At 40.0% G+C, this 27,481-nt stretch overlaps 2 protein-coding genes across 2 annotated transcripts; both read right to left on the bottom strand.

Moving 5' to 3' along the window:
* Positions 1-1,724: 1,724 nt before the first annotated feature.
* LOC119735607 lies at positions 1,725-14,847 on the bottom strand. The gene is made up of 6 exons (XM_038209373.1): positions 14,702-14,847; positions 12,239-12,337; positions 9,915-10,052; positions 7,907-8,131; positions 5,751-5,843; positions 1,725-5,230 (listed from the first exon to the last, which is right to left on the bottom strand). Exons 1-6 carry the CDS (start codon positions 14,724-14,726, stop codon positions 5,109-5,111), a joined length of 702 nt encoding a protein of 233 aa, XP_038065301.1. The 5' UTR covers positions 14,727-14,847; the 3' UTR covers positions 1,725-5,108.
* Positions 14,848-15,800: 953 nt separating this feature from the next.
* Positions 15,801-19,629, bottom strand: LOC119735825. Its single transcript, XM_038209762.1, has 4 exons — positions 19,570-19,629; positions 18,671-18,796; positions 16,407-16,982; positions 15,801-16,049 (listed from the first exon to the last, which is right to left on the bottom strand). The coding sequence occupies exons 1-4, from the start codon at positions 19,627-19,629 to the stop codon at positions 15,801-15,803; spliced, it is 1,011 nt and encodes a 336-aa protein (XP_038065690.1).
* Between the last annotated feature and the right edge of the window lie 7,852 nt (positions 19,630-27,481).

Here is a 27,481-nt window from a genome sequence, read left to right as displayed (position 1 = left end):
TACTACTCGTTCGGCAGGTACTTTGCTTTACATAAAATCACTCTCAGAGATAGAAGGCATTGAAGAATGTGTCCTGAATTTAAAACATCTTATATCAGATGTAACATACAGGGACACACAGAAATTGGTCCTCGCATTAATTTATAGAATGATCCAAGTACAAAATGCATATTTCATTGCTTTTAAGAAAGTGAAATTCTAGGTCTACACTACAGTAATTTCGAATAATAGATCAGATGGAATTCATTGGAAGAGTTGTTGCTGTTAGTTTGTTTGATATTTTCAAAATTACAAATATTTGTTTTTGACAAATTGATAATTGACTTTCAATTTTAATGTTCATCTTTTTATTATTCTGTTGTGAAATAGTGTGAATTGAATCCATGTCGAATATTTATCAATGAAACTTTTAAAAAGATCGGGAAATAGACTCCAAAGTCTCGCAGGTGATCAAGACATACATCGATTTAAACCTTAAAATACCTTCTTTCACTTTCTGTTAATTTGTCTTGAACCGATAACATTTTTAGTATCAAAACTTTGTTCAAAAATTTAAATTTTCCCAAACAACGCAAAGCTAGCTAGAGAGGCCCGTCTGTGCTATAGGTAAACATGATGTCATAGTCGTACACCGTACCAATTATTATTATTATTTTTTTTAATAATCCATTTAGTGCAAAAAAAAATAATAATTTCCACTACATTTTCAACACAATTTTTGTTTTGAATGGCAAATCTGGACAGATATTGACTTGTGTCTTATGGCCTATTAAGCACTTGCCCTGTGTTTTTCAAGGAAATTGAATTTTTTCGGCTGAAAAGTTAAAAAACTATAAGTTCTGTTTTGATAAAATGTGGGCAAAAAATGTAATTTTCCCAAACAATAGAAAGGCAAGTTGATGCCAGACGAATTTCACTTAATACTCTGACACGTATTATTTGGACGATTTGGGGCAAAAATAATGGATTTATTGACAAAAATGGGTTAATAAAATCGATTTTTACACTTCCACATTTTTAACTAGAGAACTGCAGGAATAGACAGATAAGCACAACATTACACAACAATATCCACAAAATTACTGAGTACATAAAGTGAATTTTTGTAATTTCAGTATTTATTTTGTATACCAACACCAATAATTCTTAACATTCACGAACATGATGATATTCGTCGATAAAAATAATAACTCGTTATCTACTAAAGAGGATACAAATTCATTTCACCATTTTACCAACTGTTTCCTGCACTTTACTACTTTACAAAATATTTCATTAAGAAAAGATATAGGCTTGGGTAACTCCAATTTGGGGGCGGGGAAGAGGGGGCATTGATTTAGATTCTGCCCCGAGTAAGAACTCTGTTCCGAAACCGCACCTCATATCCATGCAGGCCCATGGCTAATATCCATACAGGGCCGGGACTCCCTTGGCGAGCAGTCCCCCCCCCCCCCCCCCCCCAGCAAGAGACATATGCATTTTTGTATTTTTTTTTTTATGGTAGTGGGCCCCCCTAGTTGGTACTATGGCTCCCCCCTGTCGCTCAGGGCTGGCGATGGGCCTGCATCCATAGCAAAAACACTATTTGGAAAATAGGGAGAAGTTCAATAAAACCTATCACTAAAACATGGTCATTAAGAGGAAGGATTTACAGCCGACAATCTATTTCCAAAGTCATGAAAGTAATTACTTTGTTTTTGAGGGGGATTTGGGGTTTTTTGGGGGGGGGGGGGGTAGGGTGGGGTGGGGGTTGGAATTACCCAAGCCTATCCAAAAGCAAGTATTTCCCTGTGTTACGCATGAATCCATAATGACCGCGCGCTTGGCAATCAACAACAAAATCATCACACATAAACAAAAGAAAGGTACTTTGCTATTACTATCGGTTATATTCTTTTAACCTTTTCAACTACATATTTACAGTGAATATACATTACTCAGATAACAGTTTACAAAACATTGTAGAAACATTGTCATTGAATTGAGAGCAAGAGCCGGCATTGGATTGTTCATTTGAGTTCATGATCATGTACATGTACTTAGCTGCTTGCTTGCTTGCTTGCTTGCTTGAACTGGTGAAGAGACGACTCCTCGGGATGCGGTCTCGTTGCCGTAGCTCTTGACTTGACTTGACTCTTGGACTGCTGCCTTGAGTGAAGCGATGGCACTGCCTTGTACACAGACGAGTCTTGGCCAATTTTAGCATGCCAAGATCCAAAACTTCAGCTACAGAAAGTTAAGCTGAGTTTTGAGTTCGATGGTCGATCTCCATGTCTTGGTCCATCGGTAGAAACTATCTGGCAATCTTGCCAGCAGAATTGAAGATTCTGGTCTCTTGCGTCAGTCCTTCCGGCCAAGGGTCTCAAAATATTGCCTTAGACTTATTTTGCTCTCACTTATATAGCCCTATTTTGTGTTATGTAAAGGTTTACATAATTGTTATATAAACTCTAAAACAAAGAGTTTTAATAAAAATTGCTGTGTGTGCATGGGTTACATAAAAGGAGTAAAACAAAGTTACAATAAGAATGCAGCCTTGGAGCAGGTTGCATAAACCCAAAACTGCAGTATAAGCAACTTTTGGTGCCATCTTAAGAAGGTCACCAGATCCATGTTACACAACTTGAAAATGTTATTGTGAAGACAAGTTAAAAGAAAGTAAATCCATCTTTCAACAATTATCAACATTATTGATAATTGCTATTAATTAATATCCCATGACACCCTGTGAGATAAATTCACGGGGAGTCTGCCATCATAAATATAATAAGGTTCCTCATTGAAGACTGCTGTCTTCAAGGAAATCTATTAACATTTTGCAGGATGTCAAACAAAATTACAACATGGAAGGAGAATGGCTTGCAAGAAACAGACACTACCACTCAATAAGGCCCCTGTAACTGTTGCCCATCTACGTCCAAGACATCACATCTGTTCTTAAACCAGCAAGACATACCCTTCAATTTGTAATAAAGTGGACAAAACCTGCCTCAATCATACCACTTAATCCCATCGCAGGACCTACTGGAAGAAAGGCAAAGTCCTAATATTGTGACTGGATCCTCAAAAAACAGAGTTTAAAGGAACTTTTTCCCCCTAACCGGTTAATTTTCAATTTAAAGAAATAGGGCATATTCAAATATCACTCTATTTAACATTTGAGTGAATATGAAAATGTTAGTAGTTCCTCTTGATTTCCATTTTGCAAAAATGTGTAGCTTTGGTGACCAGTCACTCATATATTGGGTGGATCATAAAATAATTCCCCAAAAAAGAGATAAATTCTAAAATCAAAATTAAGGAAAATATTGAACTGGCATATACTTATATGGGCCCAGAGATGGGATTAAGCAATATTGGTTGCATGTAAGACAATCTTTTTTCTGCTAGTGCTTCCTGCTGACTGCATTATAGTAAAGTCAACTTCATGGATTGTCATGTAAGATATTGATCATCAGAGCACTGAGCATTGTCTCAAAATGTAGAAAACTCCAATGCAGCTGGGTGACTTTCATGACGGAATATAGGTTGTGACAATGAGAGTGTTGACTTCAAATATATAAACTGGCTTTCCAGAATCACACCAACTCAGAAATCATAACAAGCAAATGTCATGTGCGTCCCCAGTATTTGTTCTAGGGGTGGGGGCAAAGCACATTCTCCCCCCCCAAGATCCCTGTACATTTCCAGAACATTCTCAATTTTTTTCGAGGGTGAGCAGGGGGACATTTTCCCACACCCCTGCCACCTCCCCTCGCGATGCCCAAGGAAACTGTAGTCAACCAAAACAAATTTTAGTATCTGATGGGCAAAGGTTATGTCACAATTACCATGGACTAGACTGAGGAGTCGATCCAACACTCAATCTTTCAAAGACTTGCACATGAAGTAACTCATGTGTTGGAAACCTTCAAAATAGTTCAGTTTCATGTGACTCGGAACACCAGTCTAAAAGGGTATAAAGTACACAGACTAGTGTTCGATGCTGTCACTTTCAACAGTCATTTTCTTGGGTATGGTTTGTTCGTTTGTTGGGTTCTTTGTTTGTTTGTTTCTAAATGAAAGGTAATCACACCCTATTCATTTAAGCAGCTAGGCTGGCAGTACACCATCATGGCAGAAAAAGATTGTCCTATCAGCATTCAGTTCATTCAAAAATGTCAAGTATTATTCCTTTGTACTTATAGGTAGGCATATATCATCGCTTCATTGTGCCTTATAGAACAAAGAACAATGATGCGATAGTGGCTAGGTGTTATTAGCGCCTATTACACTCATTATTAACAACATGAACATTATGCAATTTATCTATTGTGCATGCATTCTAGGTCTATGCTTTAATACACCAGGACGAGCAAGCAAAAACAAACTTTTAAGAATTAAAATGCAAGTGAGACCTGCGCAATCTCCCTGGCATGATGGCAGTTTTTATAAAGTCAGTGTCCCTAACCAAAATGGAACATTTCTATTGTTTTAGCAAAAGTGACCTTGACCTTCGACCCAAAATCAATAGGCTTGATAAGATTGGATAAGAGCAACCCACAAACCAAATTTGAAGTTCCTAAATAAAGTATTTCTCAAGCATTCGTGCTGACAACATATTCTGTTGTTTAAGTATAGAATGACCTTGACCTTTGACCTGTCGGCCCCAAAAGCAACAGGCTCCTTAAGACTATCAAGAACAACCTACAAACCAAATTTCAACTTCCCTAAGTAAAGTATTTCTCAAGTCATTGTGCTGACAAGAGTCAACCTAACCTAAACATAGCACACACAGACACACGTATTATGTACTTTTTGATTGTATGGAGGCCAGGTGTCCGGGGAAAATAATCTGGCTACAATTCAGCACTGATTTCCGAGTGCGCTTTTAACGAAAGTTTAATCTACCCCACCCCAACCCCACCCCAAACTAAAAATGATTTTGTTACGCCACTGAGACGTGAAATAAAATATGACAGGCCTGAACAAATTCAAAATTCCTGGATCCGCCCCTGTTATAGTTTTAGTTCCGTGAATATCATGATCAGGGTTTGTTTTTACACAAAAGACAAACGGCGACTCTGTCTACGAGATATGGAATCGGAAGCCTCAGGGATTTGCCTGTCCTAAACACAGGACTCGTTCTCAGAAAACTCATGATTAGGAGGTATAACACCCGTCAGGTCGGTGCTAGGGTGAGGTTCCCGTTTGCCGGTCTCCTGTGTAGGCACCTGCTGGCGGGCTGCACCTGAAAGTACGACAAAAATATACATGTTAACAGTACATACATGTACATTGTAGGTCATTTGCTCTTTGTTGATTTTAATCATGCGCATCAATCTTTTTTTTTTCCAAAATGTTTCGCGGTAGCTCCAACAGCACACTCTATTGCTGCACATCCTCAAATTTGTTTACCAAAGAGCACCAAGGAATGGGAAATTGCACCAAGGCAAATGATCGAGGGCACCAAGGCAAATTATGGAGGACACCAATGTACATGAGGACACCAAAAAAGCAAAATAGTACCCCACCTTGTCTGTACAATCCAAGCTTGAAAAAAAAAGCAAAAAAATAAAAAAATAAAAAAAAATAAAAAAAGCCGCGTCGCCGCATCACTTCCGGAACCTTGGTCTGGTCTAATACAACTACTGACAAATAATAATTATAATCAGATATCTGGGTGTTAGATTAGAGAAAAAAAATAACTGGTGCTGGAAATTTGGTTGCGCCATCAAAATCAAAATTTAGAAATAATGTTGGATACATACCACTAGTACTAGGCCTCCTTTTCCACATGAAAACCCCAAACACAAGACTAGGAACACCGACGACTGTTACCATTACAGCTATCAATGGAAAGCCTATATGGGATCAAAGCACAATAGGTTTCAAATAAAATCTGTTTCAAGGTTTGCTAGAGATGTTGCGATATGACTCCCTCAAACTTGAATGAAATACTGCTATACTTACCTCATTTATATTCATCTTTAAAGGTAGAGTAGATCATTTGCAGCTATCCAAAAAGTCACTAATGAAATTATTCATGAATAGCTTATTTGGTTTACAGATATTAATGGCACTAATTTTCTTGTGAAATTAATCTTTTTTGGCATGCTGAAATTTTGAAGAAAACAATAAAAGGCCATTTCTAGACGCATTTTTTTAAATTTCCATTATTACGGTTTGTTTGTAATTTGGCAAATCCTTGAATATGGGTGTATGCTTGTGTGTGTTGCCATGAGGCCCACTGGCGTTTGATTGCTACAGGTGTCAGTTCAGTGCTTGACATCGCGTAGCTGCAATCGGGCCCGCCAGGGATCGTTACCCGGCTGCTGAATTTGAGTGCAATTCAAAACAAACAATAACATGTCTCGGCAACTTTTAAATTGAAACCAATATCCTAGAATATAGTTTTCTCAGAATACTACAGCATTTATTGAGCACTTTTGTTGCTTCAAACGAATGATCTGCATGTACCCTACCTTTAAGCACTTTATACATAGTGTTCATTGTGGCTTTAACAGGTATTACCAGACAGAGCAGCGAACTTTAAGGACCCATATCTTGAGTTTGAAATTGATTTGGAAGCCCAGTTTTGACCTTAAAGTCAATGCAATTTCAATATTTTCTACACTATCAGTCAATTTGTGTGACATTATCGGTTGGTGATACATTATCTGTTGGTTACTACATTGTCAGTTGTAACACAGCATCAGGCGATTGAAGGAGTTGTACAAGGAATGATGTATTTGTATTTTTTCCCACTGGATACGGTAAAATATTTCAAGCACAGGCGATTTTCATGACAACAATCGACCAGTGTAGTTTGGATCTGTATATTGTTTATTTGGGAAAATAGCTTTGAGACTATTTTTTCCAGCTTATGCTCAAGTAATTGTCCTTTCATTTGTTTGTTTTATTTATAAAAGTATTTCAAGAGATTATGAGGGTATGAAATAATTGCTTTTCTGAACTTATTTCCGCTTAATACATTTGCACTGCTTACATTCCTTTCACAACTGGATGCAACTAGGAGAAGTCCGCGTTGTGATTGGTTAACCTTTCAGCACTCTACTTATTTGCATAAAAAATATGAATAATGCAACAAAAAATGTATAATAGAGTTAGAAAAGGCCTCACAGCTTTGCCACTCATGCATGCTGAATTGGTCTTCGCTCCATTCACCCGCAGCTCCACAGCTTCGCCGCTGTAGAACCACAATTGGCATGGCAAAAGGCTACTTAAAAGGGGCAAGGTGCGTCCTGAAAATCCCTGAAAATTTCATGTTTACTTATCCTATTTCAAACATCTGGTTGAAAAGAAACCAACCTAATGTCTTACTGTTCCCGAGGAAAGACGAAAAAAAACCAAAAAACAATTGTTTACATCGGACACAACTGAGTATGATACACGCTCCCTGTCGTTTTCAAACAACGTGTATGTATACACGTTGTGTGTATCTAGTATTACACAGCACAGTGCACACAAACAGCAGTGACCAATCACTAAAGCACAAAATGTGATTTCTAACACGTCCGCAAAAGGCGAACTCTTACGGCTAGATTCACCACTAACACAAACATCCCAACTTTTTGGGGTCGAAAAAGTGGACCTCGAGCATCGTTCTCGCACGAATAACACAATAATACTACAACAGCGCCCAATCTATAGAAGGATTATTGTGTGGATGTTTGTATCCTACATTTATCGTTTGCCAGCATATTTTACTTGCTTCTTTGTGTTAGCAGCGTCAGCATCACAAACAAGTTTTTTCATCTTCTGTATTGCGAACAAACGGAGATTCTCACATATTGTATTCGTGTGCCACCACAGGCAGAAACATGTAATGCAATACCACGGAATAGAACTTTTATTTTTGTGGGGCGACCGTGACGTGTGTTGGGACAAATTACAACGTTCCTACCTACTACAGTACTCCAGGTTGCCTTTTCCACGTTGTTCGCATTGGTCTCGGCAGTATCGTTTTGCTGCATAGTTGTCATAAAGGCCATCAATGGTGTCTCTTCTGTGGTCTGCATGGACGTCTGCAGGGATGGGGTGGATTCCTGCAGCGGAGTACCAGTGACTGGGGCAGTGATCTGAGCAGTCACCTGAGCAGTAGTAGTTTGACAGGGTAGAATGCCATAGTCTACACAGAATAAAAAAGGGACATATCGGCTGTAACAATTTCCCAACAACAACTGAGTATTGTTTTGTTTGTCCGAGCAGTGAGTCAAGAAAATGAAAACCAAAATGGCGCCCCCTGTTTTGTAAAGAAGTTCTGCATGTAGGGCTTTCAAGATCTAGGATGTGAAAGCCCACAAACTAAGCTTTCTTTTAGTACAAGAATCATTCAAATCACCCATGTATTTTTTAAGTAATGGAATTTTTGGACACAAACACAATTTTTAAAATTTGTCTTCTGGAGTTGTCCTTAGTCACGCATCGACACTTGTGAAAATGTGCGCTTAAATTGTGTTATTATTATTTTATTATTATCACAGATACACATAGCTCTCCTGTAGTTAGACCATTAAAAACACCTCAAAATCTGGGTGCTGGCAAATTGGAGGGAAAAAAATGCTGGACCTTTTAAAATCCTCCAGAATTTAGTGTTACTGCACTACCACACCTTCAATTCCTTTCGAAAGGTATTGAAATGCAACTTACTGAATTTGCCCACAGAGTTGCTTCACCTTTCGAAATGTCCCAAAGTTCCAGCACTATTTCACCTTTCAAAACCCTTTTAGGGAGGCAAAGTTTAAATGTTTTGAAAGGTCTGATAACTCTCTTTGCCAACTGCACTGGGCATAGCAGGGTTAAGGTACTGTACTTGACATAACAGTAAAATAAAAGCATGTCGCATCATGATATCGGAATAATCCTGTACATGTATGTCTCCACTGACATTATAAAGCATGTTGTTTGAACATTGGAAGCAGATATTAAAAGGTTTATGATAGATGCCAATGTGTGTGGTGGTGAGAGTGTTTTGTTTTATATGTGAATGGTTTTCGTTTTGCTGAAATATCACTTACCTTTATTGTGATCCGTGGACAAAAATATAAAACCATGTTATGTTTACATGTAAAAGTCGATAACTTGAAAAGTACACATGTACATGAGGGATATGATCAATATTTTTAATAAAAGAAGCTTACTAATTTGGCTTTTGTATCCTAGATCTTGACTGGGCTACATACACAACTTCTTTAAAAAAAATAGGGGCGTCATTTGGGTTTCCTTGTTTTTTTTTACTCACCCTGTATTAAGCACCGTCAATATCAGAATTGTCAATAATGTATATATCGGAAATCCAATATCGAGAATATTCGATATATCTATTAACCCATGCAAAAGTTAAAGACAATAAAGATGGCACTTTGATTAAAAAAAACAAACAACAACAATAAAAAAAAATAAAAAATCTGAAGTCCCAATTTTCCAGGGCTTTCTCAAACTTTTTAAAGCGAACATCAGCACTGACAGTTTGTCCAGAACAGGCAGTTTTACATTGGAGGAGACCACGAATTCCAGCGAATGCAGAGCACAAAGCGACACCGCTTGGCATTTTGCAATTTTTTTATTTTTGAGTCACAAGCACAAGTTGCCACCAAGTTTTATTTCATTATACAGCAAACGATAAACACAAAGTAAAAGCACACACGGGAGATTTATTTTGACGATAATCTGATGCATTTTCGATATTTTCGATATGATTCCTCAATATCGAAAATCTCGATACATGTATTTCAAATTGATTAAAAAATTGCTATAAAAAAAAATAAGCGAATGATTTCAAAATAATATTGAATAATCAAGCAATATCGATATGCTTGTAATCGTCATGTACTTGTGGACTTACTTGTGGTATCACATTTGATCAACTTGACAACAACTGGGATCTCAATGCAGTGAAAAGTGAGACCTACCTACGCACTTCACACAGTGAGGATTCCCTGTGATGTATGCACACTGACAACTTCTGCAAGAGACGCAAATCCCCACTCCCTCGTCATAGACAAAAATCTCACCCAACTTGGATTGACATATTAAGTCAGCTTCAGTTCCTGGGAGGAAAAAAAGTAAAGTAAATATCCTTATAACACATCTACATGCAGATAAATGTACAAATATGAATGATATTAACTTTCTCAATTCCTCTGTGAATTAAGTTTCATAGCAATAACAATGAACTCATATGTGAGATAATGTGACCTGCCACAACAAAATGGAAATTGTGATTTTCTCAGTACAGTTGGGCAAAGCTAAAATTTGAAGGGGCGGTCTGTTTTTTGTTTTCAGGTGAACGTTAATATAATCTCTACAATTAAGTCCTGTATTACCTTTCTCCAACATTTTTGTTCTGTCAAACATCTATAAAAAATTGTTCTCAAAAATCGGTTGTACATGTACATGTACAACTGATTTTTGAGAACATGTACAACCTCAAGTAACTTGGTGGTCTTCTTTTCCGTTACTGAACTCCGTTACTGAACTCTTCTTAACTTTGTATACCATTCGAAAGCTCTTGTTCTCCAGAAATACAAATGCAGGTATCTCAGTTCTTAAATAGTCTGACTTTAAGCTCATGTTGTGATGAAAGGTCACATTTAACATAGAGTCACTGGTGGATGGCACATCTCACATGTTGAAAGAATCAAGTGATATTAGTTGATATGTTATGAATAAAATTACATTTCCGTGAAAAACTAAAAGTCAACAAAAGATGATGTAAAAAACTTTCCAATGACCTATCCATGCTTCTGGATGGATACTTGCAGTATGTAACAAGCTCGATCAAAAATATCTCAAGAGCTGCTGGCCAACAAATTTGTGTTCATGCATGAGTCACGTGATTGAGCCATGTAAATTCTGGAATGAGTAGTGTTTTTTGGACCCAGTGACCCAATAATGACGTTTGACCCCAGTTTGGTCATGTGACATGTTGGGGCTGGGCTACTGATACTTTTGGTTGAAATCGGTCAAAATGTGTAGGAGCAATAGACAATGTCAACGTTTGTTACTAACTAACGGGCTGAGGGACTGACGGAGAGACATGAAGATATCCAGCAGCTACAAACACTTTATAAAAAATCACCAGGTAAACAGATATAAACTACATGACATTATGTACAATATACAAGTTTTTGAAGTAAAAAAAAAATCTTTGGGCATTGAAATGTACATGCTGGTCACAGGGGCATCGAAGTGAAATTTCTAGCTGGTCCCCATTGAATTCCCAAATGGCCAGCCTATCATGTAGTCCTATTTATAGCCTACCTGACCGACTGACTGACTAAATGACTGACTCACTCACCATCACTTGTAAGCCGGGCAGTGCTATTGTATAAGATTATGCTACATGTAATCCGAAAATTTGGGACTCTCAATACAGTGTATGAGAGTCCCAAGACCTAAAGTACTGAAAGCATGCAATACAAGAAAATAGACTGGCACATGAAACAATCAGTCCAACACCACTTCAGTACTGCATCAATCAACTGTGAAAAAGAAACATGCTAGTCTCTTTACTACACATTTCTCCATATAGTCAGCCATCAGACACTGATTGACACTATACTAAAACTACATGACAAATAGTTGGACCATGATTGGACTTGCACCAGTTTACTCTTAAGCCTCATGTTGAAATCACTTGACTTCCCTCACGTGCAAAATATTGAAGAAATGTCTCCTTTAAAAATTGAGTTGAGTCTGCAAACTTGGTTGGTGAAATACTGAGGACCTTTTCTTTGCCCAATGGAATTGCCCAATTGGCAGTGTTTTGTAATACAACAACAGCCGGGCACGTATTGCATAAAATAATACAGAGTGCGTGACCGCAGCCTTTGTTGCTGTGTCTAGGGTATTTTTTTTTTTCCATGTGTCTATGACGCGACAGCGGTGAATGACCAAAGACCCGATATAAAAAGCGCCTGCTGATTGGTCAAAATCTACAGGTCAAGATGCGGTTGTCTTGCATAATTATAATCAGCGAATATGCTCAAATGTTATAGATTTTGCCATGGTCTATTACATAGACTAGTCCCAGTCTGGAGTTATGCCATGAATGGGCTGAATCTGGCCAATTGTGTGACTGACACATGAAAAAATCTGCCACTGAATATGCCAAATAGCTATTATGAATCAATGGAATAGAAATGTGTGTGCTGTGAGACCAGCTTTACTAGGCTTGCCATGCCTTGTTTCAAGTTCAGCACACACAGGCCTCTTTGAAACTTTGGTTACTTACTTGGGGGTGTAGTTACAGGCAGCGTCGCGGATTGCAGTATGAAATGAAACACCAGTAACAGCCATAGCCATGAGGAGGGACGGCTGATGCAAATTCGAACTGAATGAAAACAAGAGGGAAGAAACATTTCACTTTAACTCCCTAGGGGGTGTGCAAAATTGTATTGAATTTGGAGGATTCAGGACTGTTAGGGTTCACTAAGATCTTACACAAGCAAAATACATGTAGTACATGTAGTATGATGACCAGTTCATAAGGCTAAAAATAGAACTTGGCAGTGGATGAAATCAATGCACTATAACCACTAATCAGTAGGTTTGGAAAATTTGCAATTGAATATCATGTTTTGCTTTTTTGAGGCAGTGGATATTTGACCGGTTCTGTTTTTCTTTTGGTAAATGTTATCTTCATGGAGCCTGTCTCATACTCACAGTCATAGGCCTATTGGCTGTGCCAGCTTTCTTTTAATAAATGGGCAGTTCCACAGTGTCAGATGTGGACAATTCAACAGTGTGCGTAATAACAGAAATTATTCACCAATTATTTACCCATGTTTGTCATTTTAGATGTGTCAGTATTAATTTTCTATGTGTGTAAAAAGGTGGAAAAATCCTCTAGGCTTTAGAACAACATCGTCGTAATGGATTGTCGAGCATGCTACACGTTCGTTCGACTGAGTTGCAAATTTAATTTCTTAGGCCGAATTAAACTAAAAGGTAGGATGCTAATTTTTTTTTATTTGGCCTTATACTGTAGACCTTCATGTTAAGTGCTTTAACTAGTGTGGGTACTATAGTAAGCATCAACACAGCATCAACACATACATGTAATAGAAGCGTCAACACTTCCAAAACGCATTCTAAATTGACAAAAAAGATATAGAACTCTGTAGCCTAAAGTTTAGACTTAAAAGACATTTTCGGTGGGTCAGAGGTTACATTTTGTTTACGAAAAAATAGGGTTTTTTTATGCGACAAAATGATAGATCTCTAAAGTTTCGCAAGGAGCCTGGACTACACCAAATGGGTGTGCAGGTATTGTGAAATTATCATAACGTACATGTATGCTGCTTTACTCGCAATGACCGCCCTCTGTTGATTTATTGTATAATGCTTTCACCACTTTAGCATTTGGTATGGTCCTCACTGCCCCTGAGGAAACATGACTGCGCTCTGCCAATCTCGGAGCTGCACGGAGAGCCAATTTTTCTTGAATGGAAAATTGCAATTTTCAGACATTTAACCAATTGGTTTTAGTCCAAAATGTACAGTTTTGAACACTGCTTTTGTCAATTTGAATGCGGTTTTGGAGACGTTGACGCTGCGTTGACGCTTCGGTAATCCTTATCTTTAGGACACCTCTATTTTTTGCCACTTCTGTTGAAAAATAACTTTTACAGATAACTGTCAGTACCAAAGTGACTTTGGCAGGTTGAAGCATTGCTTGAGTAACTTCCAGCTCAAATGCTTAAATGCGATATTAAACATTACAGCTAGAGTTTCTCAAGCTAGCTGAAGCAGTCTTTTTTTCTTCAGATAAACTCATGAAAGTTGTAAAATTGAAAGCACTTTCAAAGAAAATGTGTCTTTCCTACCCTTTTTTGCAGTTCGCCATCTTGCTTTTTAAGTCTATTTTCTGTTTGTCATCGTCGTCTTTAACCCCTTAATAAGTCAAAGCCCTGCCCTCTTTCTACAACATTAAACCTGCCGATGTTCAAGAAGGTGTTATTGCCAACTGTTCTGACTTTTCTCAATTCTAATGAAACCTGTTTTGCAATTTTTGACAGATCTCTGGGTAGAAATCACAATTTTCCTGCGCGGTTTGTGCCTTGCGATTCATCGCGCTGTGCGTGCTCAGGGTACATCGCGCGGTGATCGCCATCTTTATTTTCGGGTCGCGTGTTGTCATCGTCATTTTACCCCCAAATTTCCCTCAAAAAATCTAAACCCTGCCCTCTATCTATGACATACCTGTTCATGCTGTTTATTGAGAATGTCGCTAACTAGTTTGGTAGGTCCAATAATTTTAAACTAAAGTGGATTTTGTTCCCTTATATAGGAACCTGGCCCTACACTACACGATCGCCAGAAATATCACTTTTGAGTTAGCTGGAGTTACCCAGCCCTGAGTTTTATCATTGGGGAGATGACAACCCAATGATAAAACTCAGGGCTGGGTAACTCCAGCTACTTTTGAGTGTCATTTTAAGTCAGTTGTTTAACCTTATACTATATAGGAACGGGTCCTAAAAGTAAGAAGTACCGACGATTCTGTCATGCAGAAAACAGCCTTCTACTGTATTCTAGGAGTGCGATCAAGGCTTACATGGCTTGAGCCATTTCATTTTCTGGGAGAACACACAAAGTCAAGTGATCGTCCAAAATTCCTTAAAATTTCTTGGAATTACATAGGCCTAGGCCTACATCTTAGCTTTATATTTTACGCCACATGACATAGGCCTACCTTTAACGCGAAGATCCACCATCATGTCAACTTCGTGCAACTGCAAGAATAGCTAATCAGGTATTGGTAATGATATGATACTGACACTACACAAATTTATGTAATTGTAAACTAAGTTAAGTGGGCCTAGGCCTACCTCGCCGCAAATTAAAAAAACACAAATCGTCACTCACACAAACTAACCGCAAGATAGGGAGAGCAATTCGTCAGGATATCCGGTGTGACGAAACGGATGTTAGGCCCTATGTCATTCTAGATAGATTGAGCAATCACGACGAGGTTCTTTCCCGATTCGATCATCGCGCCATTGCGCCATTGCGCCATTCAAATGGTGCACGAAATGGGGGGTTCTCGGTCGGTAGGTGTTTTCAGTAGAGCTACTGAACCCTACACAACTAGTGTCCGGTCACAACCTAAAATACGCACACCACTGAATAATCCTAAAATTAAACGAAATGAAATTGAAGTTTGATTGGGATTCTATCGAGTGATCGATAGAACCGAGGGATCACGTGAGATAGCGCGGCGTGACCAAGCGTGTTCATTTTTTAACGGCGAATACATTATCCCCCCCCAACCAGGGTGGGACCATGGAATATAATTATGATTTATCATTTTGTGGAAGGCACGTGATCCCTCGGTTCTATCGATCACTCGATAGAATCCCAATCAAACTTCAATTTCATTTCGTTTAATTTTAGGATTCTACCTCGTTCTCGATATTCACCTCGAGACCACGTGAGATTTCAAAGCAGGATAATGCATGAGCCAGGTACAGCGGAAAGAAGCTTTGTATTCACACAACTTCATACTGGTTCAGTTCAGCAGAAATCTTGCTGCAATGTTTTATTGAATTCACCTGCTTTTACTAGCATTTCTCGTTCAGTGCTTTTGTTACAACTGTTTTTCATCACTCCACTATATTAATCTCTCAAGCTTATTGAAGCATATACTAATTACACATTCTTACAATAACAACACCGACAACGTTATTATGCAAACATTCATCATGAAGGTTGTAAATGTGTTTTCAAATAAATAAAACTGCATATTAAACAGACTTTTTGGACTGTATAATATTATGCAAGGAAGTAATTCTCTACAATTGAAGTACAGCACTGGCAAAAGACTCAGTTGCTGGGATGACAATAGCTTTGTCATAGTACTTAGCAAACGTGCTTTCTGTGCTCCAGCCTGCTGTTTTTAGTATGTCATTTATAGTAACATCAGCCCTTTTTGCCACAGACACTGCAGCTGATCTGGTACTGTGTGGTTTGAATACTGACACGTCAATGCCAGAGTTTGACAATACTTGTTTAATCCATTTGCTTATGGTTTCCTTGGTAACCTTTTTATGAGGTTTAGAATGAGAAATAAACAATTGACTTTCCTCTCCTCTGAGAGGCCTTGTTCGGCGTAAGTACTCTTCCAGAGTCTTAACTACACATAGACTTGTATCAGTCAAATAAGGCTTCAGAATAACCTTAACATTGGGCAGACCTGGACGGCTCTGCTTAAGTATAGCAAAAAAGAAGGTATAAACCGAATCAGTTACTGTCATATTCTTAATATCCATCAAATGAAAAGTTTGGCATCTTTGTGCCGAGACCAAAGCAATTAGAGTAACTAACTTAAAAGTCACTTCTTTTAAAGTCAACCCCTGTAGTGGGTAAAGACTCTTTAAATATCTTAGGACGATACTTACATCCCAAACCTCTGTATATTTTGTTGGGGGCGGTCTTAACTGAAATACACCTCTAAGAAATCTGCAAATTAAAGGGTGATTACCAACAGTAGTGGAATTATTAGTCACTACCGTAGCTGAGAGTGCAGACCGAGCGGTATTAAGTGCACTATAGCCAAGGCCAGAATGGTATAATTCTGCCAAAAAGTCCAAAACTGTGTTCACAGGGGGACATATTGGATCAACCTGTCCTTGACGACAGAAGCGAAGCCATCTTTCGAGGTAGCCAGAGTACTGTTTTCGGGTTCCCTCTCGCCATGAGGCCATGAGGATTTCGGTTGCTTGTTGAGAAACATTTTGCATTTGGAAGGATTTCCTGATAAGTGGCAGGCAACCAGCCGAAGCTTGTTCCGTAGAGGATGAAGTTGATCGCTGCTTGGTAGGGTCATCATATCCCTTTGTCTTGGCAGCAGTACTGGCTTGTCTACTAACATCGCCATGAGCTTGGGAAACCACGATTGGGTTGTCCAGAGCGGGAAAATCAGCACCCCTTCTGCCTCTTCTTGATCTACCTTCTGAAGGCACCTGGCGATCATGCTGAAGGGAGGAAACGCATAGAAAAAATAAGGTTTCCATGACACTGAAAAGGCGTCTACAAAGAGAGCGCCCGGATCTGGCCTCCATGAAACATAAGGCAAGATTTGTTTATTTAGTCGGGATGCAAATAAATCAATTGCTATATCGCCCCAAAGGGATTGAATGCGATTGAAAATCTTGGGTTTAAGCATCCATTCAGTCCTATCATTAAATAATCTGGACTGCTTATCCGCAGCAACATTCTGCGATCCTGGGAGATAAGAAGCAGATACCCATATATTCTGATCTATACACCAAAACCAAAGTTTTTGTGCGAGTTCATTACATGGCTTAGATTTTATACCACCCATAGAATTTACATAAGCAACTGCAGTGGTATTATCCATCTGGATAAGCACATGGACATTCCTTGACGAGGAACAAAAGGAACGTAAAGCCAAGTATGCTGCTAGCAATTCAAGATAATTGATATGCTGAGTAGCCTCAGTGGTTGTCCATTTGCCTCCTGCATGGAGTGATTTATGGACCGCACCCCAACCAAGTTTGGATGCATCTGACTGAATAACCAAGTCTGGCTCTCCATGAGAAATTTGTTTGACACTGCCCCCTATATTAGTAAGCCACCAGTTTAACTCTTCTTTGGATTTCTCAGACAACCGCATAAGCGCAGAGAAATCACCTTTTCTGTTTTGCAAAGCTTTTATTTTGTCTGTTTCAATGCTCCTATAGAACAATTGTCCGTATTCAACCCCTGAAAAGCAGGCTACTAGGACGCCAATAGTGGACGCAACATCCTGAATGGTAATCAGGTTTTTGCTTAACACAGATGTAATTTGGTTACAGACCTTTTCAACTTTGCCAATTGTTGGTTGAATAGTCATACTATTTGAATTCAGAATAAATCCCAAGAATGTTAATTGTTGCGTTGGTTCGAATACGGATTTGTCGGGGTGGACTCGGAACCCCAGATTGGTGAACAATGAGGCTGAATGCCGAACATTTTCGGTACATTCTTCTTTTGTGTCTCCCTGTAAACTTTTGTAGGAGTCATCAATATAACCAACTGATAAAAAGCCCTTCTTTCTTAGGGTTGAATAAACTGGCTTCAGCAGTTTTGTAAAAATTCTTGGGGCTGACGCTAGGCCATTTGGCAAACAAGTAAATTGATACAATTTATTTCGCCATGAAAACTTTAAGAATTGTTGGTGCTCTTGGGCAATTGGCACCGAATAATAGGCATCTCTTAAGTCAATAGAGGCCATGTAGCAGTCGCGTTTCATTAGTCGCACTGCAGAGACTAGTGTATCCATCTTGAAATGATGATAAGCAACTGATTTGTTAAACTGTTTCAAGTTCAAAATCATTCTATAAGTGCCGTCTTTTTTAAGTCTGGGGAAAATTGTGGAGACAAACTGTCCCTTTTCATGGAAGGAATGTTTTATAACACCCTTTTTAATGAGCTTGTCTATTTCCAAATCAAGACTTATTTTCTCCGTCTCATGAAAATTAATTTCTGTTGGCGGCCATATTTGAAAAGGGCGGCACCCTTCCTCGAATTCAATATGGCAATTTTGAACCGCATCAAGAACTTGCTTATCTGAGGTAATATTCCTCCAAGACGAAATAAAGTCCTTTAAACGACCTGCTATATTGGCTTCTATTTGGCATTGATTTGAAGGTTGTCTTACCTCCTGTTTTACTTGTTCTTGTTCGACTGCTTGCCGCTGTGCCAAGATTGGCGGCTGTTGTACGGGCGGGAGTACAAAAAACCCCTGCCTGCAGCGCCTCTTGCGCCCCGGTACTGGTGGCCACCTCTGTCATATGACCTGTGCCCCGACCGACCTCTCGCACGTCCCCCACGGGAACTGATTGCCAATTTTAAGCCAACCTTATTCACTTCTGACATATCTTTGACTTGTTTGGGTAGGTCATCCCCAAAAAGTTGTTCAATGAACTGAACAGTAGTATCACAAAGATGTTTAAAATTGGGATTAATATCTTGCTTGATAAATTCCCTGCGTCGCATATTCAACTGATAATTGGCATTAGCCATTAGTGCGATCGCATCTGTTGCATTACGCAGCAGTGGTTTTATGTCAAGTTTATCAAGCTCCTTCTTTTTGGATGCTTGAAGCAGTTGTTCCGAAAGCTGAAGCACAGGTACAACTGACTTAATGACGGATGTCTGAATTTTTTGAAATTTGACATCCTGGGAGCGGGTACTGCTCGACATATTGTCCCAAATGAGTTTGTTCACTTTTGTTGGGATCACCTTTTCACAGTTCTTTGGTCTGTTATAGGTTTTATACATGTCTTTTACTTTGTCGTCGGACAATTTGTCCCGCATTATAGAGTTTGCAATCGATGCCAACTGGGCATGTACTGCATCAGAAGTTTGTTCATCTATCTGAAAATCTTGTGCAATATTTGCAAGTAACTCGTTTTGTTCAGAATTATTTTCTGGTGTTGCAGCAGTTGTGCTGGCGGTATCAGGGTTTGTTTCCTCAAGTAGTCTTGCAACGCTAGACTCATGGTCATAGTGGCTAGTATTTCCACCATCCATTTTTCGCCGTTTCGGCGACATTACTTTGTGAGCAGATTCGCTCTCAGCCTCGTCATTAGACTGTGGCTGCACGGCCATGAACATTTGGGTAAATTCTTGGAATTGTTTAGTGAAGCTTGTCTGCATTGATTCCATTGCACCTTTCATCATTTGGCCTAAAGCCATTATGTCTGGGGAACATTTTTGTACAGTTTCGGAATTATCCAACTGCGACTCGTTGGTGTTCTCCTCATAGCTTCGTTTTTTATTCTGAGGAAACTTCCCTTTTTTACTAACAGTATTACCTGTTTTTGTGCGCCATTCCTGGCCACCACCAGGCTGCGCGGGTGGAAACCCAGAGAGCCCGTCAAGAGACCCTGAGCCCCGAGGACTATTCAACTTACAGGATGGTGAGAGGAGAGCAAACAGATCTTCATCCTCCGGGCTCAGGGTCAACTCGCCGTGCTCAAGTCGGTTGTCCAGCCATGCTGTGCGTAAAATATAGAAAACTATTCGCCACGGACAATAAGTCACGTCTGAACGTCGCGAGGTTCAGCAGCACAATGAACACGCTTGGTCACGCCGCGCTATCTCACGTGGTCTCGAGGTGAATATCGAGAACGAGGTAGAATCTGTGAACCACTAGCCCACTGCGTAAATCAGTCTCCATAGAACTTTGTACATTAAAACAAATATATATATATAAAAAAGCTGCTTTTTGAAGGGTAGTTGAAATCACTACTCACTACTCCATAGACACGTGTACAAAAAGTCACAACACAAGTCCTGCCGTACGGTAGGACTTTTTTTAGTTTTGTACACAGTTCTATGGAGTGGTGATTTTCCTGCCGTGTAGGACTTGTGTAGTGCCTTTTTCTACACGTGTCTATGGAGTAGTGAGTAGTGATTTCATCTCCCCTCCAAAGAAGCTTTTTTAGTTTGTACACAGTTCTATGGAGTAGTGATTTTCCTGGCGTGTAGGACTTGTGTAGTGACTTTTTGTACACGTGTCAATGGAGTAGTGAGTAGTGATTTCATCTCCCCTCCAAAGAAGCTTTTTAAGTCTGTACACAGTTCTATGGAGCAGTGATTTTCCTGCCCTGTAGGACTTGTGTAGTGCCTTTTTGTACGTGTCTATGGAGTAGTGAGTAGTGATTTCATCTCCCCTCCAAAGAAGCTTTTTTAGTTTGTACACAGTTCTATGGAGTAGTTATTTTCCTGCCGTGTAGGACTTGTGTAGTGACTTTTTTGTACACGTGCTATGGAGTAGTGAGTAGTGATTTCATCTCCCCTCCAAAGAAGCATTTTTAGTTTGTACACAGTTTTATGGAGTAGTGATATACTCATGGTCCATGGTGTCGGATACAGAGAGCGTATCGTTGGAAATGTACGAGTAGTGCTTGTAGCTCTACTCAACACATGTGGCGAAATGTTTTACCCCATTTCTTGCATGGTATAATTCATTTTACGATAGTCTGGTTCAAAGATCCTATAGCGCCGATTGCGGCGCTATAGGATCTTTGGTCTGGTTCCCTAGACCTGACAATTATTCCCAACGCTCACGTCTAAAATGTAGGTCAAACAGCCTCGTGCAACAGTGCAAAAAAATTCCCATAGCCACTAGTGCTAAATGCCCATACTTCAAAAATCTTTTAAAAATACTCAGAACTCTCACAGGTTTTTAACCCTAAAAGGGCCGGGTTATTTTGACCATCTCTCTCAGGGGGGGGGGGGGGGGGGGGGGGGGGGGGGGGGGGGGGGGGGGGGGGGGGGGGGGGGGGCAGATTCCGCCCCCCCCTAAGATCTCGGCCATCGAGTGACGAACAATTTAGAAACTCGCCACATGCATAGAGCAACTCTTCCTAAACATACCCAAGAAATTTCATGACTATGTAGGAATGGCAATATATATGTACGAATGCCAATTATGCTCTGTGTACAAGACGTAATAATAGGCGACAATTCAGTTTTCACGGCACGTAGCGCCGGAAATTTTTTCGCTACGCGGCAACCCGTGGTCCGATTTTTATGTTTTTGGTATCAAAAGATGCGCAAAGCTCGAGGCTAAAAAGTTATAACAGCTCGGGTCGCGAATTTTTTTTTTTTAGAAGCTATCACGGAAAATGTTGAGGGGGGGGGGGGGACGGATTCGGCCCCCCCGCCCCTTTATCGTTAAGCTGCACAGAAAAATGATGATCGACATGTCATCTTTCAATTTCTTTACATTTTTTGGTGGGTTGACCATTGTCTTTTCGAGAAATTTTCGCCCAAAGAAGACGACCACTACTTTCCCTAAAGCGGAATGGTAGCAATCTTGAAAAACGATCCTCCACAACATGGTAAAACAGCACCACTTTCATGGGCATCGCCAGGATTTTTTTCTCGAGGGGGGCAACATGTTTTTTTACCAAAAAATGCTTGTATTTCTCAACACATTCTCGATTTATCAGTTTTAGAGGGGGGCAGGGACATCCCCCCCCCAACTCATTAAATTTACACCACTTTGTCTTCGCGCCTCTCCCCCCCCCCCCGCTTTTCCGGGGGGGTGGGGAGTGCCCCCATTGCCCGCCCCCCTCGCGACGCCCATGGCCACTTTCGAGCCCAATTGTATCCAAAATACTCAGAATTGGAAGCACGAGTCCGGGCCAGATGTTCATTGCCATATCTCTTCAATACCCCAATGTTATGGCTCTCAGAACTCTCTAATATAGAATTGAGGTATACTTTTATTCATGAGCTCGGCGGATGGGTTTAGGCCTATTTACAGGTGTGCACCCCCATGGCTAGCTAGCTACAAATAAACATGACGACATTGACGGCCCTTTTTCAAAGCTCGGCTTCGTTTCCGATTTCGCTTTATCACTCAGTGGCAGTGCAATGCCCGTCCAAAATGTGCATGTTCGGGCAGCGCAAATTGCTTTGCGGCTGGTATTGGTTGCGTGCTTTCAGAGTTTTTGAGAACTGCTCGTGCAAACAACGCACGGGATTCAATGGTGTTGTTTTCACAGGTTGAACGCACACTCACGTCAAAGTTTGTGCCAAGTTTGAAGTTGTTTGGGCCAGCAGTTCTCGAAAAAGCTGCCAAAAAATAGCGCAGATATTCACCCCTAATGGACAATGGTATCGCCCTGTAGTAAGTTTGCTCAGTCGACCGACCGCCTACAATGGTCGCTCAGTCGACTGCAAAAATAATGTGCCCGTGCAGCCACCACGTACGTGTACATACGGAAACATGGTATGCGATGCTATTCACCGATACTGGACAATGGTATCGCCCTACAATGCGCGTTATGGAGAAAATGGGATGTCCACTTTTGGTCCTCCATATGCGCGTGCCCGTCCTTTTTGCATATTGTTTGCGTCATATTGAGCACGCACGCTTTAGCTTAAACATGACATAAACCAATTGAAAAGAACATCAGTGCGTGGTGGTCTAGGCTATACTGCCACGTTTGCCTCAGAAAATATGACTTTAGTTTGTAGCCTTGGTCAAGGCGATAGTTGTTATTCATCCCGGTGTCACATGCAAAATCCGACTTCTATGAAAATCGGACCCCTATTTCCCTATTATTGGTTGATCCCTCGCACGTGACAGGTCACTCTCCCGAAACGATCCTTAAAATAGCATATTATCGTACTCACGCGTGCGCAGTACTACCAATGAGTCCACATTTCATGGAGTCGGATATTCACGCTACACCGGCCGTAGCGCGGTAAACGATATCCTCGCTAGCGCTATGCATGCCGTGTAAGTACAGCGCGAACAGCGACCTCACGCGGCCACCACTTCTATGCAAATCATTTGGACCCAATCTAGCGCCTTGGTTCAATCGTCAGCAAAAGCTTTATGTTTTTCTTAATTTTGCGCTGGTTTTCTAGAGCACGACCTCGTATGCGAATACAGATAAGTATAGGCGGGGCTTATATGTGGAGTGTCCAATCACACCTTGGTAAATCCGGACGTCATCAAATTATTTGCAGCTATTCGCCTTTTGCGGACGTGACAGGAACCACAGTTTTCGTGCATTTGGTGCCGTGTGCAGAGACACACAACGTGTACGTGTAATGGATTATGTACGGTGCCACGTTTCACTATGCAAGTTTCCATGCAACGATCGACCAATAAGAAAACGACATTTAAGGTCAGCTAAGGCTATTAACATAATGAGCACCACCCCCAAAACCTCACAAGGACGATTGAACCAACCAAGGCGCTAGATTGGGTCCAACTGATTTGCATAAAAAATAGTGGCCGCGTGAGGTCACTGTTCGTGCTGTATTTTTAATGCACTGCATGCATAGACATAATGACTGCATGCATAGCGCTAGCGAAGATATCGTTTACCGCGTTACGGTGTCACATGAAAATCCGACTCCTATGAAAATCGGACCCCTTTTCCATTTTATTGGTTAATCCCTCTCACGTGACCGGTCACTTTCCTAATCATCATACTCACGCATGCGCAGTATTACCAATGAGTCCGATTTTCATAGAAACGTAAATCCACGCTACAACGGCCGGATGAATAACAATTACTATAGCGCCTTGACCAAGGCTATTTAGTTTGCAGCTTTTTCGAGAACGGCTGGTCCAAACCACTTCAAACTTGACACTGCACATTCTGGAGTCCCGAGCTACACACCCGCCGATTTTTAAACTCATTACGGTGCCCGTTTCTGGAGATAATCGACGTACAGATACACAGACAGACACACAGACAGACACACACAGAGATTCCTGGAATTATAGTATAGATAGCTTTTAATGTTCTGATCACATTTGTAAATAAATCACTTGCTTCATACAGTTATGATAATACAGTTTGATATTTCTGTAAGATAGCATTGACTAATGTTGATCTGGAATCTTCAAAATTAGGCACCCAAATTATAGCACTGTTAGCAGGCGGAGCCGAATGAAGACCGAGTTTTAGAACATCTCGGTAACGATCGTCAAATTCAAAATAGTACATGACGTAGCAAAAAGTTCGCCCATACGATCCGGGTATACTTGATGCACAAAATCGTCGTTGAACTTCAAGGTTTCTTAATGAAAGCAATGAATATTAATTATCAACTCATAAAAAAATTAATAAGCAATTAGCAGTTAATTAAAACTATAATATACTCGGAAATACTCGGGCGCTATCCGATTGTCGACGAAATGAACTCAGCAAACTTCGGACATTTTCGGAAAAAGGAGGTATTCCTCCCGTTTTAATCATCGTGATGTTAATTGTAATACAATGTATTACCGGAGGCTACCGGATCTAAGCAACCTCGTCCCCAGTGCTTACTTTATTTCCAACATAGTAGTAAACCCTGGATAGGAAACTTTCTTCCTGTATCCTGATTCGATACCGCAATTGGCTAGAAATGAATTTATATCATATACTTGATGTTGTTCTTGTTATTCACAACGTGCAGTACGTGTTCTCGCGATCATTCGTCTACGCCTTCTCGAAAACATTAATTTCCTTTCCAATTTGTTCTGACTAATATGAAATGTGATACTGCATGTTGTCTCGTTAAGATCGTATTTTCGTAACTCATGCCATGCTCGCACTGCGACGAATTGATTCTGTTTTACCCCAGACACCGCATACAAAAACAAACGCAAATGTAACGCACAGGCAGGAACCAGACTATTCCTCATTTGCACACGTGCTCAAAAATCTTGCACATGCAAATAATCCAATACCAGGGTGAGAGAGCAGGTAGTGGTGTGCGCGTACTGCGCGACACCCTGGGGACGAGGTTGGGACCTAAGATTCATCAGGAATAGTCAGAATCTTTTGGTCTGAGAACCAGACTACACAGCCTGGAGCGAATAGTTTGCTCGAGGGGTGAAAGCTAATTTGGTTTGTTAATTCCATCATGCTATTTTTATTCCGAATAAAACAAGATTTTGACTTGTATTCTCTAATTTACCAGTGTTCTAATGAACATTGTTCAAAAACAGAGGGGAAAAAGTGTGCCTCGACCACCAAGTGAAAGATATCCCCATTAGGGTGGTCCATCATTAACCATCTGCATGGAAACGTAGTGCGTATATGCATTTCACTCATGAAAACCGTCCAAAGTCGTTTATACTAGACATGATACACAGCGAGCACCGTACTATCGGGGGCCACAATAGAGATCAGTGGCCCAGAAAGACTTCGTACACCTTCGTACGATGACATAACGAGGATTCCCCTAAATATATTTCGCAATCAGATGATTGCGCAACTAAAGTCGTCTTTGCAAGTTTTTTTGTCTGTTTTGTGTATTGTGGTTTCAAGAACTTTGCATTTTCTTTGTTGAACTTGTAACCAGCTTGAACTTGTGGAACCAGCTTGAAATTAACCTACGGGAGTCTTCCAGTGTACATAGTTTTAAGTCGGGTTTGAAAACTCACCTTTTTAAGCAAGCCTTCCTTAATTCATAGGATAGTGGGTTTTTGTATTGGCTGGGTTTATAACGTATAAATTTAATGTAAATTATTTAATGTATTGATCTATACCTTTTTAAGCAGGCTTTTTAATTCATAGGTTACGGTTTTTAATTGCTGGGTTTATAATGTATGTTAAAAAAAAACCAAAAACACACGCTCACACACACACACACACACACCTTCTCAAATTTGTATCCTTGTGGAGACATTTCTTTGTTCTCGTGTAGTAAAGTGTTCAATTTTGAAAGTGAAGTTCCAAAATGCTCTTATTTTAACCAGAATTAGTTTCCTTGGCTGAAATTTGGACTTAATATCCCTTTTCTAAAACTCTTCCATTTGCGACATATCAACCCACCTTGGAAATTCCTAGTTTTTGAGTAAAACCCATATATCTATTTCGTGAAAACCTTGTGGAGACCTATTCATCTATAGAAATTGCCCTGTGGAGACCTTTACAATATTTTGTTCCCTATTGTGTGTGTGTCTCCACAAGGATACGAATTTGTAGTCACCCACACACACACAAAACCGGTTTTTAAATGGCTAAATGCTAAAAGAAAAAGTATGTTTTTTTTAATGGCTAATTTTTCCTCACTGGACTTGTAATGTAATTGTATGTATTGATCTACATGTTCACCTTTTTAAACATATTTATGCTGTAATTTTTTAAAATCTTTTTAATGTGTACAGCGCCTAAGAGCATATTATGGATCCGGGCGCTATATAAGTGTTAATTATTATTATTATTATTATACAGGGTGGTCCAAACAAAACCGGTTACACTTTTTTCAGGGATGCAGATTTCTGGGAATTGGGGAGACATGTTAAAAAAATTCAAGATATTCCTAAACTACAGCATCTTCCTGCATGCATGGTATATGGTGAAAACGGCGCTGAAAAAAATGGCCTAAATTAAGAAATATGGCGATGGTCAAGAAAGAAGGTCAAAAACAAGTCCGGCTACACTCAAGTCTATGTATAGGCCCTATGAGATCTGGTCAACACCAATAGCACTGCAAAGAACTGCAATTATTGTAATTAGGTCTACATGACTGCCATAGACATGGACAGTGACCATTTTTCTGTAAAGGCCGGGCTGCTATTTTTCGAACGAGCTTTATTTTCAACGCCGTTTTTACCATATACCACCAAGATACTGTAGGAATATCTTAAAACAGTTTCAACATGTGTCTTCAATTTTGAGAAACCTCGGCCCTGCTCAATCCGTTTTGTGTTGATTTTTTTTGTTAAATTGAGGTTGAAGTTTTGTGTTAAATTTAGCCCCCGGACTTCTCGCCATTCGGATGTTAATCAGTTAAGTTGTGATGAGAACAACAAGTGTGACAACTGAAACTAAAAGAGAGATTGTCGGTATTGATTTAAAAACCAAAGGGATTGCAAAGTAACACAGGCGCGGATCCAGGGTTTGGGGGTTGGGGTCACCCCCCCCCCCCCCCCCGTTGAAAAAAAATATACTGGTAAAAATGTCCGCCTGTGCACAAAATGCGGACATAGCCAGCT

The sequence above is a fragment of the Patiria miniata genome, unplaced genomic scaffold, assembly GCF_015706575.1.
Source record: "Patiria miniata isolate m_02_andy unplaced genomic scaffold, ASM1570657v1 HiC_scaffold_29, whole genome shotgun sequence".
In the NCBI taxonomy this organism is placed as follows: domain Eukaryota; kingdom Metazoa; phylum Echinodermata; class Asteroidea; order Valvatida; family Asterinidae; genus Patiria; species Patiria miniata.
The sequence above is the reverse complement of the archived record's forward strand: the minus strand, read 5'-3'. Positions and strand labels throughout refer to the sequence as shown.